This window comes from Orussus abietinus, unplaced genomic scaffold (genome assembly GCF_000612105.2).
Source record: "Orussus abietinus isolate OABI.00-Male unplaced genomic scaffold, Oabi_2.0 scaffold28, whole genome shotgun sequence".
Classification (NCBI taxonomy): domain Eukaryota; kingdom Metazoa; phylum Arthropoda; class Insecta; order Hymenoptera; family Orussidae; genus Orussus; species Orussus abietinus.
The window spans coordinates 228,943-248,850 of record NW_019394431.1 but is presented as its reverse complement, the minus strand read 5'-3'; the positions used below and the strand labels follow the sequence as shown (position 1 = coordinate 248,850).

Below are 19,908 nucleotides of genomic sequence, written 5' to 3'. Positions count from 1 at the left end.
TCGACATGCTTCGCTGTACATAATGGTGCCCGATGTTGCGCGTACGTTCCATGCATGGTCGAACTGGCTCCGAATTCGATCGAACGATGTTCCCCCTGCTCGAAAAGTACGACCAAAGCTCCGAAAAACGAAGAATAAATCTCGAGAATTTAATTCCATACGTCCCTTAATTTCTTCAATTTTTATCTCACGAGTAAGTGAAATAACAAATGCCAAATTCTGCGCGATTTAAATACCTTTGTAGAATTACTTTATTTCCTAGCTGTCGTAAATTCTAAAAAATTAATCTCTGTTAAAGCTACGACAAGAATTATTTAATTTAAATTAAGCATGGATTTTTCAACCCATTTATCTCTATAACTGCATAATTGTGTTGAATTTGGAAAGAGGTGGATTTATATATCGGATTAAAATTTCCCCGTTTCTTCTGAATAGTTATTTGACTCAAATAAACTCCAGCAAATTGGATGCAAGATTTCTTGGGAATTATGGCAATTTGTTTGAGTCAATGAAATATTCTTTGAATTAACAGAATATCTCTTTCGGACTGTTCAATGAAACATCTCGATTTCATTCTTGGGTTCAATGAATGTTTTTTTTTTCCTCAGTGTGGCCGTGTAATGAGTCTAGGTAATAACTCGATAACACGACGTAGGATCACTCTGTGACAAGGAACTCGGTAATTTGACGCGGTAACTCGACAGTGAGAGAAATATCAAAGCCTCTCCCTTCGAAAGGAGGAAGGAAAACGCGAGGGAGACAATCGGGTCAAGCGTGACAAGAATGGAAGTAGGGCCGAACTTCGCGGCTCACGTTTGTCAGAATTTGGATCGTGTCACACGCGATCCGATTCTTAATGGAGCCTCGTACGGTCATTAATAAGTCATTAGCGAACGCGCGTTCGATTATTCGCATTCGCGATGCCCGATGAATGAAACTCCGTGAAAGGAACGCATTGACTGCCGTTACGGCCCGACTGCGAATCGCAGTCATTAAATTAGAGTCATGAACACCTTGCACCTAGATATTCCATTCGAGTGAGCCGAGTTTAAATTTACCGTGCACGCGTGCACGTATTCCTCGGCATTCCCAAGATTTGCGTGCATTTTATTCCAAGAGGGTCACGAAACACCCTGGAGTGCATAGAGAAGCGATGACGCCATTCTAAAGAGCGCGGACGATGACACAAAAAACCACCATGAGGAGTAATAAACAATAAAAAAAAAGTGGACAGTTAAGGAAGCTGGATGATTCCAGCGACCTTAAAAGATAAGGTGACCCTATTAAAGTTTTGGCCTCTGCTAGGAAATCGGCCATCGGAGTCCTGTCTTGGTCGACCAAGGCGGTTCCTCGTGCACGTACGCCGTGCACCGGAACATGCTTCGATTTGGAAAGTTTTGAAGTTTACCGTTCCGGGCGATATACCTCGACCTCGAAGTCGGAATTGACGACTCGAGGGTGAATATTGAAAGCAATCTTTTTCTGCTTTTTCAGAAGACCGATCGCGGCCGCAAGATGGGGAGAAGTTGCCGTTGGCTGCCGCTAATGGCGCTGTTGGTCTTGGCGAACTTCAGGCCGACGTTGGCGCTTCCGGTCCCAGATGAAGAGTTGGAGACCTCCACGAGGTTACTAGGCTCCAGGTTTGTTTTCATAATCAATACGTATAATCTTAAGCCGGCGGAAACTTGCCAAATCCTTTTTTAATCCGTACATCCCCCGGAACTAGTTCATCCTTCTTGGCGATGTCTAGTTCCCGTAGGAAGGAGATGAGCAAAAAAAGAAACCAGAGTATATAAAACGAAGAAATTTTCTAAAATTCCCTTTCAAGCTGAACATACTCCGAATTGAGTCCACCCTTTCTAATAACATCCAACCCCCGCAGGAAGGATCTGTGAAAGAGAACTATGTTGTTTAATTCGATGAAATTTCAAGAAATATTCCTCCCTGAACATCCGAGTCGATACCTCTCCGATAAAACTCAATTCCTGCAGAAGGGAGGCGCGAAAAAGGAGATAACAATTTTTTTTTAACCGAGAAAAATTGATCAAATTCCCTTCCCACCTGAATATTCTCCGAACCGAGTCCACCTTCTTCGACGACGTCCAGCTCGCGCAGGAAGGAGGTGCAAAAGAAGGGGACCGGGGTATTTAACGGGGGAAGAAAGAGGAGCAAAAAACCAACAAGTGGGAGGACCCTTCAGCAATTTCGATGGCCTTTCCTCGGGGCATCCCCTCCGAGGCCCTCGATATTTCCTGGGAGCCCGGCGCAAGAAGCCGGGAGCAGCAGGAAGGGTCTGGAGGTGTTATTAAGAAGAAAGTGATTAATTTCCGAGGTTCTAGGGGGCTCCCCGGGGATGCCGTCCCGGGAGCCGACGGGATCACGACCTCGGGGGAGAAGAGAGATCGATCGAGTCGCGGGTAAAGATCGGCTAACGGATTACGAAGCGTCCAATTATCTATTACACCGGTCGGGCCTCGTGACCAGTCCCGGCTCCCGATTACGGGGGACGATTTCGCGATAACGCCGTACGTTCGGCCAGGTATTTTAGCCTCGCGTGTCTCGAATGTCGAGAGGAAATCTCGAACCACGATACAGGTGGTCGGCGCGCGTGCACGCACGCATCGCTACCTGTGCAGGTGTTCGCTCCGCCCGGCACGGCTCGGCACGGTTGGCGGATTTAGGGATAAGGGGAGGACTAATAAAAGGGCGATCACGCTCGTGGGGTGGGACGCAAGAAACGGAAGTGGGATATTGCCGAGAACTGGTAGCGACCACCTTGCGTCGACTGATAACCGTGATAAGGTCCGAGGGCCGGCTTAAATGCCAGGAGACATAGAAAACGCCACTTTGTGCGAGACATTCTACATTGCCTTTTAATCCCGGTCTTACGGTGACGTGAAACCTGGCATCGAATCGTTTCAAACAAAAAGAGACTATGGAGGCTATAAGGTAGCTCCTGACACCTGCGAAATTTTAATTTTTCTAAACTTGTTTATAGATATCTTATAATTTTTGCAGAAAAATTGAAATTTTATGGGTGTCAGTACCTTCCTTATGGCCTCCATATTCATATTGTGAAGGTGGAAACGGTTCGGTATACTTAATCCGGAGTAAAATTTATCTACTAAGGAGATTTTTAGAACGAAGGGATTAATAAATTCGTTCATTCGCGGCGAACGCGAGTCGGCGAGATATTATCCTTTCTCCTGTGAAACAATCACAAGGACAACGAGTACGGTCGATCGGATGAATTCTATTTCTCGAGTCACACCCTTTCGGGAATTTTGCATTCCTGGCGTGTTCGCTGTGTCCTCGGTCGTGGATTTCGTTTAGCAGTCTGGATTCCTGTGATCGAGCCGTGATGGGTAGAGAAGAGTTTACTAAAATTTAAAGACACGGGGGAAACTTGGTCGTCTGAGAGAACTGTGGATTTGTGGGATATGGATCATAGGGGAAGGGAAATTAATTTATTTGTCACTTTGCAGCGTGGTCACGTCAGTGTCGGTGGTGACAGGAGGAGATGACCGCCACCGAGAGGAAGTCAACCCTTCCGACAGCAGGAAGGCCCAGGAATTGCCGGCCTCGCCGGCAGGACTCCTCAGGCCGGACAGATTTCAATTCTACATGTACGACGACCGGGGTGACATCGTCAAGAAGCAGATGACCAGTCAACAGATAAAAACCCTAATTGCAGCCGGAGGTGGTCAATTGCCAATGGACATCCACGAGCCGCAAAAAGCCGGCGATGCTCCCATGGGAGGAACCAACGTGAGTTGAGCTCTTCCCTTCCATTCCGTTTTTTCACTATCAATAAATTCACCCATCCACAAGCGCGTCCTATCGATCTCCAAATTACTTTTCAATGCGTCACCTGCCAGACGAAATTTCGATGACTCTTCGTGTTCACATTGTGGCATGCTGACTTTACATGCTACTCATCGATTCCAAATTTTGTAGAATCCTTTATGGGAAACGAAAATGTCAAATGTTTGTCATTCACGTGGTAGGGAACTAGTTAACTTCTATGTATAAATGATATAAATGCTAAAAAAATTACAGCAACGACTCAGTTCGGTCCAGAGAAGAAGGTTGACGTTCGAATTCGTTCCAGGTCGCCGACGTGGTGCAGATCGTGCAGAACGTCCTGAAGGGCGAGTTGAACAAGCCGACCACGGTAATGAGTTCCTTGCCGACGATACCAGGTCATTCCAACGACGAATGGAGCAGCATCTTGCCCGCCATTTTGTCCGGCGACGCGGATGCCGCTCCAGTGAGCACCTCCGAAACAATGGGCGAACCTGAAAAGAGGCCACCAACGCTTGCTGAAACGTCGAGCGACGTTCCCACGGTCCAAGCGAACGAGGAGTCCTCCGCGACCACGACATTACCGGAATCGCACATGGAAGTGGTCGTTTCCGCGTCAGGAATCAGCGGTTCCCCCGCAAAATTGCCCAGTAGTACAGGTAGCCCCATCAAGGAGACGACCGAGGTCCTGAGAGAAACCCAAAGGCCGGGTGTGGTCACGGCCAGGCCGAGTCAAGATCAGGATCTGACCCAGGAGCAGAAAAAGAAACCAGCGAGCCCCGAAGCAGAAGGACCCGAGAGGCCAATGGTTCCGGTGCCTGTTATCGTGAAGGATGAGACTCTCCCAACCAGGTACCCCTCCGGCAACGAGAACCCGGTGTTCCAAATGCTGAACACGATATCCGCTGAAGCGTTGAAGGATACCAACGCATCCGAGACGAAGGCCACCACGGTTTTGCCCGTGACAATGAGCGGGATCAAGAAGCCGGCAGCTTCTGGAACGGATTCGACGAAGGAAGCCGAAGGGACCGTTCCCATCGGCACTCACGATGCCGGATTTGACACGGACGAATCGAAGCGGCCTGTGGTTTTCGAGGCCGTTTCGGTCCCAACCACGACTGCCTCCAATGATGGCGAAATCCTGTCGACCGTCAGCGTGGTTGCCGAAACGCATTCAACCTCCATGAAGGTTTCCGGTCAACCCGAAGTGCCCATCTTTGAGTCGTCCGTACCTGTAATGGCCGATAGGGTGAAGCCTGCGTTCTCGATGAGACCTGGTCACTTCCCTGGTCCAGCCGATAAGGTGGCGCAGAACTTACCGGACACCACCACCGATAATTATGTTCCAGTGTCCACGATTGTCGATTCCAAGTACACCTCCACGCCTAGTTCGGGGGCAGAGTTAGTATTTGGTGATAACAAGTTCTCATCCCCAGCTGTAGAGTCAGCGATGGCCACCAAATTACCTTCCATTCCTGAGACAACCACCACCATATATCTCCAGAACGTGTCCATGAACGGCAGCATCTTGCCGGAATCTGTGACCACGATCGTGTCCGATTTGATTTCAAGAAACGCTACAAAGTCTCCAGAGGTTGCGACGACTCATCAACCAGCTCCAATTATGGGCAATACACCTGCAGGGTCGCTTCAGGAGCACGAAGACCCTGCGAATAGGATTGGAATCCTTGGTACCACTCCTGCTAGTGTGCAGGAGTCCTCGTCGGAAACTATGATCCTCTCGACTGTGGGAGATGATCAGACAAAGTTCGTCAGCACTTCGGAGCCGGTGTTCCACATGCTGCCCGAGATTCGTCCAGGAGATGAGATCAAGTCCGAGACTACCGCGTTCCCTGAGACCAACTCCATCGAGAAGATCATAGAGTCGCTTAATCATCCCGTTGATACCGAATCCAATGCTAATCAGAATACTTCTCCGATGTTATCTGGCTTTGGAAACGGAAATACGATGGTGGGATCTTTCGATGACTTTGGTCCTACTCAAATGGGCACGACTTTGGAATCATTGAAGCCATCCACCGTGCCAACTCCTCTGGATGCCGAAAGTGCATCCGAAAACACTCCTAAGCCTTTTGAGCCTTTGCCGACCGAGCTGGCCGATTCTCTGTCCAGCATGATCAGCCAAATCTCGGATGCTGTGCCCTCCATCTTGCCAATTTCCCAGGGCGAGACCGTTGCGACTCCTTCCAGGTTTGTCGAGGATGTCAGGCTCGAAGCCACGACGAAATTGCTCGCCGAGGAAACCACTGAAGCTGCGGATGTGACCATGAGAATTGTCGAAGCGGCGCAAGAAAACACCGAAAAGCCTGATAACAGCGATGGACTCAACCGAATAGATCTAACTGGTCTGCTGATGCCTCCCGAAATGGAGAAGCACTCTGAGGTGCCCAATCAGGAAATTCCTGTGAATACTACCGAAACCAAGGCTTCTACTGTTATTCCTGAAAACGAGGACGGAAAAGTCACCGTTGAAGACTCACAGACGTCAGAAAAGGCTCCTGCGACGGAGGTCAACATCACGGAAAGTGCTGCAGTGGAAGATGGGATGAGCCAACTTGACGAATCCAAGCCTAATCTGTTTGAGAGCGAAAGTACCGATGTTCCCCAATTTGAAACAACTTCTACGGCGACGCAAATTTCGAAATCCGAGTCGTCGAAGACGGAGAATGTTGAGGGTTTCAAGACTTCCAGTCAGCCTCCCAGTTCTGTCACGGTTCCTACCTTGCAGGTTGCAACTGATGCAAATGTTGGCAATACCATAACAACGGATAATTCGTTGACGGAGAAGGTTTCTGATTCGACTGTTTCAACCGAGGCTGTTACTGAGGAATCGGTGAAGAAAAATGTTTCGGATGCTGGGGAGGACGAGAATGTAGGAGAAGTTCCAGTGGTAAGGATTGATCTGGCAGGCTTCAATCCTGAGAAGATATTAGAACAGGGAATTAATTCCCAAGCTACGGATAGAAACGACAGTTCTCCTGTCAATTTGTCCAAGAGACCAGTTGACATAATACATCAATTGTTGGAAAGTGCGCCGGTGCAGTCCAGCACTCCTTCCGTGGTTGCCCTGACTTTGCCTAAAGAGATCAATGGCAGCAACATAGCTAGTGGTCTGATTGCTGGATTTACAACGAGCCCAACGCTTCGAATCCAAGGAACAGAGGTGACGGAAAGCCAGAAAGTAGCCGAGGAATTGTCAACGATAGGTCCTGTTGAGTCAACGACAATCTACATTTCGGATGCCGAGAGGTCTTCTACTCCTGAGGAGGATACGAGTACGAAAGCAGTGACTGAGAATTCATTTTCCTTTAATGACATGATCACCAAAATGACGGAAAGTTCGAAAGAAGAGGTGATCGACTCTTCTGCCGAACAAACGGAGCAAACCAAGGACCAAAACTCGGATTCGAAGTTGGAATTATCTAATCCAGTCTCTGAGCAATCTAGTGGAGAACTTGAAGAGCAGACATCTACGATGAAATCTGCTGCGGAAAGCGTCACTTCCACTGAAAGGATAAATTTCAGCACCATGGAAAGTTTTTACAATGGTGCAACTGAGATATATTCGACTTCCGTTGCACCGGAGATGACGACGAAGAAGGATGAGTCAAAAAGTGAGGTGTCTTCGGTTTTGGAAGGTGTTTCCACGGTGACGCCATTTGGGGCGCAGAACTCAGAATCCACGACGAGCGACATCCAACCGGAAGTTATAGCGATTCAGGATGCTCCAATCAAGGATGCTCCAGAATCGCAGTCACTTTCGATCGAGAAGCCAGCCGAAAAAGGAGAAGCAAGCACGACAAAGGCAATCGAAGACGCGACTGAAGCTGCTATCACTCCGACTGAAGAATCTTCCTTGAAGACCGAAACAAATTCGTCCACCGAGAAAACGAACGAAGGATCACCATCCATCCAGGTGGGTCAGATGGAAACTGTATCTAGTGAGGTCGAAGGTCAGACAGGAAGTCCAGCACCTTTGGACAAGGAAATAAAGTCAGAGATGAAGAAGCCAGAAACCGCAGTCGTCAGGATCGACTTAACTCCTGAAGTTGTGAGTACGGAGTTACCACCGATGATCCAGCTAACTGACCTTCCGATTATCCAGACAGTTGCGGTGACCCAAAAGACTTCTGAAGTTCCAATTATTGCGAAAGAACCCGAGAGTATCAAGAACGAGGCTCCTAAAGTAACCATGCAGGTTTCTTCTTCGAATGAAAATGCACAATCAGGCCCAACAACGCAGGAGTCCAGCAGACCTCTTCAAGGTACTCTGCAAAGCTACTCGCAAGAGTCTGCAGGACCTTCCGAAGTGGTAACAGAAAAAGTTACAATTTCTATGACAGAGACCACCCAAGGGAATTTCGATGAAGAAACGTCTGTCCAAAAAGGTGATAAGGATCAATCCAGTGTACAATTTCCTGATTCGGAGTCGGGCACGACTGTGAGATCACCCACAACCTTGATGGAGCTTTTGAAACCTTCCCAGATGGATGACACAAAGGATTCCGTTGCAGACTTGACCGCACCTACGACTGAGAAATTGTCTACAGTTGAGATCATTCATGAGACGGATCAAGAGACGAGAATACGAGTAAACGACACTGCAGTTTTGGTTACGAAGCATCCGCTCTCAAATGGGACGTCTCAGAAGTTGGATGAAAGTTTAGTCCAAAAAGGGGAATCTACGATATCTGGTGATAAAGTGGATTCAATCAGTACGACCCCAGACGGTCTAATAAGCTCAATCGGAACCGAGGAGACTGCATCCGAATCCGCTTTATCGCCATCCAAAGACGCGACGACCCCGGTGACGCAAACAACTGATGGCACCAAACCTGAAGCAACCAATGTCCAATCAATCGAGCAGGTGGCCAACCAAAGCACCAACAAGGACGATCCTTACATAAAACTGGGTGAGAAATCGGAGGAAATGCCAACTCCCGCGCATCTATCCAACCAGAAGACCGAGAGACCAAGCTTGCCTCATGAACAGTCATCAGAAAAGGAGAAAAAGCCCGATGATAAGAATGATGACAAAGAAGATATCAAACCGGATAACATAGGAGGGATAGTTGATCTACCAACCACTGAGCTACCTGCGAATAAAAATCCAGCGCTGGAGAAAGACGGTACCACGTCTGATAGTAGAAAACCCGTGATAACGAGTAGCACAGAAGCTACCACAGTGCAGCATGACGCTAACAAGTCCACGACAGAAAAAATCGTTATCCCCAGTAAACCCGGAGCTCCCTCGGCAAGTAAAGACAAGACTCCTATATCCAACACTTCTGCCGAGAAGCAGAAAGTCAAGCCCACAAAAACCCCACAAAAGACCCCAGGGATGAACATAAAGAAGACGGACTCGGAGACAGGAATCGGTGCCGAGGACAAGTGGGCATTGATTCCCCAGAGGGTGACACCCCCCACGAAGCTGGCGAAGCCTCAGGAACCTCCCATGGAGTCTGCCACAAATGGTACCCATAAGCGACCCCAGCATCAGCCTTCAGTCTTTCTGGACACGTCCCAGACCGCAACTGGTCTAGATGGAAGCACCAAGAACCTGGACCAGGACATCGTCTATTTCGTGGCCCTCTGCAACGAGCTTGCCTTCAAGTTCTGGACCTCGACGAATAAGGGCCTCAGCACTGCCAGGTCCTTAGCTCTCTCACCTTTCGGCATGACGAGCTTGCTGGCCATGGTTTTCCTGGGAGCACGTGGTCCCACGTCCAACCAAATGAACGACGTGCTGAAGCTGGACGATGTGGCTACCTTTAATCCTCACCTGGTCTTCCAAAATGTCACCGACACCGTCAGCCTGGCCAGGAACCAGGGCATCGCGAACGCCGCCTTCGTCAGGGAGCTTTTCGCTGATAAAGTGAAGGTGCGGAAGCTCTTGCCGTTCTACAAGGAGCAGGCTCAACAATTCTACGAGGGGATCGTGGCGGAAGTCAACTTCGCTACCATCAGCGATATCGTGAGGAGGAGGACGAATCTGCTAGTCAGGAAGCAGACAGGGGGTCGTATCAAGGATTTCGTCAAGACCAACGCGATTCCCTTGAGGTCGCCTCTGGCTGCTCTCTCGGCGAATGTGTTCCAGACTGACTGCAACACCAGTGCAGCTAGCTCGGAAGGTCGAGATGGGGAATTGTATTTTGCGGTTTCTCCTGCGGTTAGACAGAGGAAGCTGGTTCCGGTTCCAGCCACCGTTTGGAGAACGGGAGTCCTGGCTGGGTACGAGCCGGGTCTGGATGCCACTACGGTCGCTCTGGGTGGTTTGGACAAGATGGTGTCCACCATTTTTGTCATCCCTGGACAGCAGGGCCATACAGCTCCAGGAGACAGTCTGGAGCGGTTGGAGGAGAGGCTCCTCCAGACTCCGTTTGGGCAGGGGTCCTGGAACAAGCTGCTCAAGGTGCTGGCCCCCAGGCCTGGCCTAGAACTGCAGATTCCTAAGTTTAGCCATAGATCTGTGATAAATGCCACGGCTGCTCTGAAGAGGATGGGCCTGGAGGAGCTGTTCTCCAAACACGCCGATCTGAAGGGCATCAATGGTGTTGGACACAACTTCCACTTGGCCGACATCCTGCAGGTGAGCTTTGTCTTGATGTTTTCTACTTTTTCTTCCTCGTTCACCCCAGCTAAATCCTGTTTAATAAGCGAACAATTGGACGTTAATGAATTGATGTACTCGCTTTTCAGTTGAACCTGTTCAGCACTTGCGGGGAGGAGAACATCATGAGCGGCAGACACCACGTGGAGGTTTACCCGGCGAGTCCTTTGAGAAACTCGAGAGAGATGTTCGACTCGGACGACTGGTCCGACCCGACAGGGAACGTCGACTCGGAGAATGGAAGCCAATTTGCCACAAATTCCCAGGTCTCCGAGGAATCCGAGGATTCCACGGAACCCGCGGACCCCGACAGGACGGCAAGGCAGATGGACCATCTTGAGAAGCCAAGGCTCAAGCTGGACCGACCATTCCTCTACTTTGTGCGACACAACCCCACCGGTTTGATCCTCCACATGGGGCGGTTCAATCCAAGACTACTGCCCTAAATTTAGGCCAACTCGGTTCACAGAAGTCATCTCCTCGGCCTCGCATCGCAAGAGGGGACGAAGAACCGAGTTCCCCTCGGACCTTCGTCGGGAACTCGAGTGCACAAAATCGGGACTCGTTGCTTCTAACTCTCCCTCGAGTCGAAATGCCCAAATCTGGACCAGCCATCTTTCCACGTTTCGTCCGCTGCGATCCTACTGCCTTCCGAGCCTGAAATTACTTCGCCATCGTTCCTTCGGTGGATCCATCTTGCACTACAATTTCGTCAAATCGCAGCATGACCACATTTCAGACCGCACTAAGTTCTAGTGTTCCTTCGTGAGACTCCAAAATTCGGAAATCACTGCAACAGAGACTTCAACTCTGTTCAGGATTAAGAAGGGAACTTCCAACGTCGTAATGCCGAAGAGGCTTCGGCGCGCTCCTCTTGTTGCTGGGGATTTTTCCTTTAACTCTTTTCAACGTGCTGTTTATAGCTCGAGATGTTCGTAGGTAATTGTGATGTCAAGCTGGAGAACAATTTTCCGAGCGACATGTCGTACGGTATGTACGTACATCCTGATGTGTCGTACTTGTGCGGACGTCATGTCTGCATCTCTTCAGGAACCGGCGATGGTGGGCACGACCTGTCGGTTGCAGGGTGATGATTACGTGCATGGTGCATTTTCTAAAGCTTTAGTAAAGATGAAAATGCGCGTCACCATAGCGTATCTTCTAGGCGCGTCCTGCAGGTGCGGATGCTGGACCGCGCTGGATGAAATTGGAGGAGGGAAGTGAACGAGGATCACTATGTAGGTGTAAGACACTCAAGAAAAGTCGGTTATGGTACCAGTAACGTTATTTATTTACGGGCGCGTGGTTAGGACGACGATCATCTCTTTTCGTGTCCTGGCAGCGATCTTAGTAAAGGGCTCGTCGAGTCTCTTTTCCCAGATCTGAGCGAGTCCTTGAAGACCACCTTGAAGAAAGATGGGTTTGCGATACATTATAGAAGTGCAATTGAGGAATTAATTTTTAAGGTCATGAATTATGAGAGAATCCAACGGTGTCACTTGACGTCGATAAGGCGTGCTCAGGTCGAGGTCGCTTTTGTTGGGCACGGAATCGAGGCGAATCGAGTCTCCTCGGATCACTCCGTTCTCCTAATTTCACGCCCCCGCGTCCCCTTAAAAAGGAAAATGATCAAAAGTAAATCTCGATCATCGTCCAAACGATCTGCCGAGGAATATCTCACGTGAAAATTCGGGAAGCTCGACCTGCATTTGAGTTCCGGAATTTTCAGCTCGCCGTGTCGCGAGGGCCGGTGTCCTGTAATTCCTGTAATCCTCACCGAAACGTCAATTATATCATCTAATTATCGTTCAAAACCTTGCCAAGTCTCTCGAGGCATACTTACCGGAGAAGTTCACTTCTTTATCTGCGTTATCGCCCCAGTGATATTGGATAACGCATGCAAGGATACGTATAATCGGGCAATCGCGCTCGTCATTTTGCACTTCGGGTTATCGATCAAAAATGGCGATTATTACACAAAAGTGCGAAGTCGATGAGCTAATCGATTGTTGGAATTACCACGAGGAGGCTTGTCCTCGATGTCACCGTATTGAACAATCGATGCATTCCTCTGTTTGGACCCTGATTGATATTCGCACTCTCTTTACCATTAACTCTTAACAATTACAGCCCTTAATTAATAAACGAACTATTAACCGCAAAGTATTAACAATTATCGCTAACTATCGTACATATATATATAGCGCGTTAAGTGTGAATGATCCAAGTGAGTGCGTGTACATATGTGAACGACAACGAGGTGTAATGTACTTTAACTTGAAAACCGCTCGCTGTCATTTCCGTGTCTTGAAGATATTAATTAACACAAATTGTCCTTTTTAATAAAACATTAGATTTCTTTCAGTTACGAGAAAAGACTGAGTCCCTCGGATCACTTGCATGCCTCGGAATGGTACTTAAATTATTTGTTAAGGTATTTTATTAACCGATTAATTCCAATTTTTCTTTAATAAACGTTAATCGATGTCAGGAACATAGCTTAAGGTATTGTAAAGACTTCTGTGAAGGACACGATTTTTGACACGTCTTTTACACCTCCAAAATGGCGGTCTTCGAGACCTACGGAACGCACGGGACAATTTTCAAAAATAGGAGCGAGAAATAAACAACTACTAGACTTCTGCAATATGTTATGTACTAAGTTATGTAAGAAGTGATTATTCGAAAATAAAACAGTTAAAACTAAAGAGCGTTATCTTTGGAACCAAAATTCATTGTAAGGCAACATCTGTGACAACGCGTTTTTACGACACTTGTCGTGACGCAGATTATTCAAGGAAAAAAGAATACCTTCTGAAACGAGGGAATTTTTATTAAACGTTACGTAAACTCTGGCTGTTAGATGGGCGAAACGCGAAAATGAAATTACATAGCAGTTTAATGTTAGAGATTTATGGATCGTATTCTTATTAATCATTAATCGCGCCTCTGATAAACGTTACGTTGGCCTGTCAAATTAAATATGCTCGAGACGTTCCCTCATTAATTTTGAATGTGCCGCGCAGCTGCAACAATATTTAAACGATGTGTATTACGAATGTACCCAGCGTTACGGCTACTCGCGACATGGTTTTATGACCTATAATGTCCAGGAAAGTGAACATCTATCTAACCCGTGTTCAAAACTCGCTTCTAGCACTAATAGAACGCTTTTAAATAAATTAAGTGTGAGCCTCGCCTAAAGCACAATTTCATCGGCGAGGTAGGTGCGATATACCGTCTTATCGTACAGTTTTAATCACGGTCTCTTAAATGCCTCTACGCAATAAAGACAAGGCGACGAGGAGTGTTCTTCCTGAAAAAAATACATACTAATTAGTACGAATTAGTTCTTACCGTTTGGCAGCGTTATAAAAATCAATGTACGTCATTCACAAGAAACGCGCCATACAGGTCAATTTTTGTTTACGCATCATAGTTAATAAAGTCAAGGAAATCACAATTTAAGGCGTTCTTTGGGTTATATTTCATGAATTTTGAAACGATTCACCAGTCTTCGGAGATGTTAGGTGTCTTACGAGGTGCAAACACTTCGTAGGCAACTTCACTGAACGAACAAGGTCAGCGAACACCGCCGATCGGTTTTATCTGAAGAAGCGAGTAAATAGATAAGGTCGCTCATCGACTCAGAATTGCAATTTCGTATGGAATTCTGGACTTGAGTGGGCGGGAGGGGTGCGGGGGGTCGCCCGTCTTATCTTCTTATCAGACATCGGGGAGTCCTGAAAAGTCGACACCTTCAGTTTTACTCCGGCCAGCTTACCAAATCCTTCGCGTCTTCTTCACCGAATAGATTCGTCGGAACTTCGCCCGCGGCCGAAGGGAACAGCCGCGCGATTTCCTGAGATGTGACCTCGCGAAGTGCACCCCGAACTGCCGAAGTTCCGCGAGGGAGTTTCTGCAGACCCCGTGAAGCATGTAACAGGAGAAGCGGTCCTCTGAAGTTGCACGAAGAACATCCAGAGGAAGTCGCTATGAACCCGTAAACTTGCACCTGCACCGTAAGTCGCGCGGAAATAAAATTTCCCGATTTCCTCAAACTCGATTATTTCCACAATTTCCCGAAGTCGATCAAAACTTCCAAGTCCTTTCACGCTCGATGTACATTTCCACATTTCTCTCAAACACAAGCCTCCCAAATTTACCCGAACTACCAAGTTCTTTTGTATTGGACTTTAATGAACCCAATTAGAAATGGTTTTTCCGAGATCATTTCGGTGAGTTTTTCCTGAATTTTTGTGGACGTCTTCATTGACGTTGCGAAATGAGGAAGAGTCCAATACGAGGAAAATGTCTGAAAGGACGAGACTTCATTGAATCTGCGCCTGAAAATATACTGCGAAGTTGCCGAGTAAAGTCGAGGCGATTGTCAATTGATATCGCCGTCGAATGACAATGACCTTAGAGAAAAGAATTCCTTCCCCAGGTATTGTAGGCGGGATGATACCTTCTCCTTATCGCCCCGTTCCTAAGAACTCCGTGTGACGATTGACTTGACGTAACATGACAAAGGCCTTTTGCGCTAGTATTAAATCTAGGGAAAAATCTCGGCGCAATACTATCTCCTTTATGCTCTAATCTCCACCTTCTACGTTCAACAGATAACTCGGTTGCAATGTGATAACACGATCAAATAACGGGATGAAGTTAATTCGAAACTTTTCGTTTCTACGGCTCGGTGCAAGAAAATAGTTATCTACGTTTTGATAAACATCTCAAGGAAGGTTTCGTCCTGGACCGAGGATGTTCCTTCTCTTCATGGTGGTGAGTAATTTACCTCGCGTGTACCCAGACAATTGGAATGATTTAAATTTACTAACATTAGTGAAAAAGAAAAAAAAGAGAAGTAACAAGAGACCACTTCGATGAATGTATCCTCTGGACGTGCAGGCGCCCTTTATATTTTGATTTTAATACCCATCCCGAGGAAAAACTAATGTCGAATGCTTTAAAGGCAGGTCAAAAGTGATTTAGACATTCGAAGGTGTCGGGGAAGTGATTTACTCCATAATCGAAAATGCCACTGACCTATAGCATTCATCGTGCATACCTTGAATCTGGTACCGATGTGGTGAGAAGACCAGCCTGCCGTTATCAGCACATTGGCAACGTATGTTCGGTCGTTTTCGCAATCTGTTCTCGCTAAATTCTCCCAGCTCTGTGTTTAACATCGAATACTCTTATTCTGAACTAACGTCGCTTGGTCCACGTCACGTTAAGCTGGCGAAATAACGAATTTCATTGTTTGGTTTGTACGCTTGGTCGGCACTACGCACGTAATATTAATGCAAACGGGATTAATTACGCATGTATAATTCAACGCGAAATCAGCAGACGATTTGTACCACATATTATAAATGTGCTAGAAGAAAGAACGACAACGAACTTTCAATTCCAATTGCTCGTTCGACAATGCAAATGTGGAGAAATATGAATTTCATCATTACTTCCACGCTTGAAATTTTACATTTTGCTAAATAACGTGAAAATACATATTTTCGTACAGGAAATAATGTAGTAGGAAGCATGAAATACTTGAGAGAATTTTTCCCATTTTCTGGAAATGAGTTAAGTGATAGCAAAGTGCGCCTTTAATCAGCTTAGACGAAATATCTTGGGTTTAAGATTGTTTCTTTAATGAAGCGCTATTTTTTGCGGTATTGTTTTATTTTTTCGAGATTTCCTGATAATAAGTATCATATCAGCTTTCTCTTCGGCGGTAAACACCGCCTTTTATGAAGGAATTAAAAGTGATGTATTGAGTCAATAAATGGATGGAGTTAATTTCGAGCATCTGATAGAGGGATAAAATTTCACTCTCGTTTGGTACGAAACTGATCGTTAAGATTAATTATCGAAAAACTGTTATAAAAAATCAATTGCGCCTAGTGGGGAATTCTCGTTACGGAGGTGTTAATTAGTGAAGGAAATTGGGCTCGAATGTACGATGGAATTTCGATTGACTCAAAATTCGATTTTTCCTCTCGTTGCAGAAAGGGTAAAATATGCGAGGATCCACTGGATTGGATCGATTGCCAATTAGATACTCCACAATGGACGATTCAATCAATCCCTTCGAGTACAGAGTAGGTGTCAAAGTTTTAATGATCAGACTATTTTTCTATACACATTACATTGACTTTCGATACAGTTTGAAAATGTTCAATTAAATCGTGCGCACCGACTTTCTCTTCGCTGCTGCAATTATTCTGTGCGATGAATGTCAAAACTTGCAGTCTTTTAACAACTAATGAATTACTAACGCACAACTAACACGATATGGAATTATCGCTAACTAGGGTATTGCTAACAAATAACGAAAAACATAAGCTGCTTCGCTGTGACTTTGAAAAATTGTTCAACTTTGCTAGAGGTATACTAACTAGGAACACTTTTTTAATTACTGTTATTTTACTCTATACTCGTGTTTCCTATTTCCGTTAATCCAAGCAAGGCATGCGTAAAAAGTGCCTTCTTACGCAAACAAATGAAGTTGAAACTCATTATCTGAAGAGAAAATAAAAAGAGACATTATTCCAATGTATGTAGGGAACATAAAGCTTGCATTTACTACTGACTGTTCGATAATGATCTTTCACGTTCATACATTTGTCTAGATTATTTCTAAAGGCATGTAACGTGAGCACTGATGCGTTACATGCAAATAGTTCATAATGGGTGAATAAAATTAAAGGATGTCTAATTTGTAGGGGTCTGATTGCTCAGGCCGATCATTGGTTACTCTGGTGGTCGCTTGGATAGGAGCAGCCATGGTTGCCTCGGTTTTATTAGGGTGGAAATACGTGTGGATCGCTATGACAGTCCTCACCATGCTTTTCCTGATTGCTTGCGGTTACGCCGCTTGTACAGCTAAGAAAGTGCAGGCGAATGCACTTTCCAGGGCTGAAATGGAACGCAGAAGAAGACAAGTGGTGGACATCGAGACCATCTCCGGAGAAGTCGATGGTCATGTTCAGGTGCATGTCAACTTATCCCTCGTAATCAGCAGCATCTAGTTATACAATTAACCGAGCAGATAAATCTTTCAATATTAATTAAAACGATAAGAAACACCAAGCATAGAAATTCGGCAGGACCTATTAATGCCTACAACTTAGCGTGTTATCACGATAAAATGTGTCTAAATCGTCTTTCAGATCATAAGGCCACCGGAGTACCAAACTTATTGGATCACGGATCTGCCACCACCATACTCCACGATCATGGGAGTCTCTCCTGCAGTTGGATTTCCTCATCAACAACCCCCTGAAGAAGCCAACGTGGGATCGGATGAGCGAAGGATTTCCAATCCTCCGCCATATTCGGTCGCAGTGCAATCAAGTCCCTTTAATCAGCAGGTGCAACCAATGACACAGGTTGGACAAACAGCTGACCATCCGGAACAGTATTCCTCCACCATGGCGCAAACTAGTACCCATTTGGTAGCTGGAAGTCAGTGCAGACAAATACATCCCGTAAATACTCTGACGTTGAAATTGGTGCCATCCTTGGTGACCACGACGAAGGAAGACAAAGCTATCGAGGCCCTTCCTGCCGAAAGATCAGCTGATCCTACCCAAAATACGGTTATTTCAGCTGGTACCAGCTACATCACCAATATAATTACCTGCACATTTGGGAGAACCCAAAGAAGGCCTGCGGATCAAACCAATCAAACCAGGGAAGCTAATGAGAGGTCACAGAATAATTAAAGAAAAATAATTATTCTCCTTGCTAGATGTAAACAATCAAACTGGTACTTGTAAGGATGCATTGGCGATATTGGTTGATTATTCAATCGTAATCCCCTTTTCTCTCCTTTCGTCACGATACGAACATGAAATGCTCAATAAACCGATTGCGTAATTAAGTAGCGGAGGGATGAAGCGTTTTGGAGTACATCACAACCACCGATAACGAATTAGGGTATTATCTGTTTATCGTACGTTAATTATATTATACTACACTGTAAATGAGTAAATAATTTGTATGTATCTAGTCGTATAGAGGATACCGTGTTAAATACATGTGAAAGATATCTTGTTTTATTTCTTCGTCTTGCGTCCTAGGAATCTATGTTGGGTAGTGGAAAATATTTTGCAAAATAATTATCGGCGCAATTACTGGGCTTCGTGGTAAAGATTATAGCTTGAGAATTCTTCTTGCTTTAATATCAAGTAGTAAAAAAAAACCGCACGTGTTCGTATGCCGTGAAAGGACTTTTACGGCCGTCTCATTATCAGTGATACGTATGTAGGCTGGAAATTTGGGCCTTAGCCCGAGGGAATAGGTGTGGTTCGCCACCAGAAGAGACACTTTTAGGACCCGAAAAAGCACTTTCACTGTACCTCACCTTTTCATCGGATTAAACCCGCGAAACGATCTAGAATCCGATGCCCACTCGTCGATAAATATTCATGGAAAGGAACCAATCCCTGCTAGAGAGTGGAGCAAGGTTTATCATTAAAAGAGCGGTCCCATAAAGCGCGGCGCAACGAAGGATATAAAGAGCACATGTCTGTCAGGTTACGGAACATGCGCGAGAAAACTCGAGAAATAATCGTAAATAATTGCTCGTCAATTCTAGGACCAGCTATATGCTAAGCGCAAATTAGCCGAAGCAATTGGAGCAAACGAGGGAGAATTCACAGGCGAAGATCCTAACAGCCAATTTTCCTGAAAACGCATGACCTGCGGCAGTTACGTCTGACGACGTAATGCCATTTCGCGCAAGATTCGTATCGGAGCATGTTATTAAAAGGATAAAAAATGGAAGTTGGGTCAGTCCCCGGGCGGTTCGGTTTAGCGGACATTGCGAGACCCAACCCTGGGGCCAGGAAATATTATACCATGCTCTCGATAGGGCAGCACAACACGAAGCTCATTAGATAGACTTTTAGCACACAAGTAAATTTATTAAACTGTATTAAAAATTTCCTGATCAGGCCAACAAGCGCGCGACCTCCAGGGGAACTGGACAGAACGGTCCCGAAGTCGTTCCAAAATTCAGTCAATTTTTTTTCCTAGACGAAGAATTAATAATAATTCTCAAAATGGGCCACTTAGAGCGGCCGTTTAAAGCGAGTTTTACGGTACCCAACTCGGATAGGTATACGTCAAATTGTTCATTACGAATGCCCTCGGGGGTTGAAAAATGGCCTCGTCGAGAAAGCATATGTACGTAGAAAATCGTGACAATTTATCGGTGACAACGCTCCATATGCAGCACAGACCATGATAAATTAGGTTGATCGTGCAGGTTAGATTGGAAAAATGAGTGCACACCAGCAAACGCAGGTTACGGCGTTGCATCCCCTCTTCCGCAGGTTGCATGCACCAAATGCACCACCTCTATTGCAGTTTCTAGGGATTTGCAAACCTACGGTATAAATACCGGTGGACACGCCTGATCGCGCAGAAAATCCAGGATCAGTCCCTTGGGTCTTCCACCT

The 19,908-nt window shown here is 46.2% G+C and overlaps 2 protein-coding genes across 8 annotated transcripts in view; both read left to right on the top strand.

The window, feature by feature from the left end:
• The window catches only part of LOC105701342 (mucin-17), a 44,120-nt gene extending 30,061 nt beyond the window's left edge, over nucleotides 1-14,059 (top strand). For both annotated transcript variants that reach the window (XM_012428012.1, XM_012428014.1), the window contains exons 2-5: nucleotides 1,495-1,640; nucleotides 3,486-3,768; nucleotides 4,112-10,414; nucleotides 10,525-14,059. In XM_012428012.1, the coding sequence (XP_012283435.1) occupies nucleotides 1,516-1,640; nucleotides 3,486-3,768; nucleotides 4,112-10,414; nucleotides 10,525-10,881 (7,068 nt within the window). In that variant the 5' untranslated portion in view covers nucleotides 1,495-1,515 and the 3' untranslated portion in view covers nucleotides 10,882-14,059. The remainder of the gene's footprint in view (nucleotides 1-1,494; nucleotides 1,641-3,485; nucleotides 3,769-4,111; nucleotides 10,415-10,524) is intronic.
• Nucleotides 14,060-14,190: 131 nt separating this feature from the next.
• LOC105701381 lies at nucleotides 14,191-18,504 on the top strand. Of its 6 annotated transcripts, none has more exons than XM_012428090.1 (5): nucleotides 14,191-14,457; nucleotides 15,058-15,220; nucleotides 16,450-16,542; nucleotides 17,167-17,433; nucleotides 17,614-18,504. In XM_012428090.1, exons 3-5 carry the CDS (start codon nucleotides 16,462-16,464, stop codon nucleotides 18,166-18,168), a joined length of 903 nt encoding a protein of 300 aa, XP_012283513.1. In that variant the 5' UTR covers nucleotides 14,191-14,457; nucleotides 15,058-15,220; nucleotides 16,450-16,461; the 3' UTR covers nucleotides 18,169-18,504. The 6 variants fall into 6 exon arrangements, with proteins under 6 accessions (XP_012283513.1, XP_012283512.1, XP_023288045.1 ...); XM_012428089.1 differs by lacking the exon at nucleotides 16,450-16,542 and adding an exon at nucleotides 15,415-15,566; XM_023432277.1 differs by lacking the exon at nucleotides 16,450-16,542 and adding an exon at nucleotides 15,411-15,566.
• Nucleotides 18,505-19,908: the final 1,404 nt, after the last annotated feature.

What these genes read in the sequence shown, in the direction of transcription:
- LOC105701381 (XM_012428089.1), top strand. Translation starts at nt 15,474, where the DNA reads ATGCCACTGACCTATAGCATTCATCGTGCATACCTTGAATCTGGTACC. An exon ending in GTTATCAGCACATTGGCAAC is followed by an intron (nt 15,567 to 17,166) that starts GTATGTTCGGTC and finishes TCTAATTTGTAG; the next exon opens with GGGTCTGATTGCTCAGGCCG. An exon ending in AAGTCGATGGTCATGTTCAG is followed by an intron (nt 17,434 to 17,613) that starts GTGCATGTCAAC and finishes ATCGTCTTTCAG; the next exon opens with ATCATAAGGCCACCGGAGTA.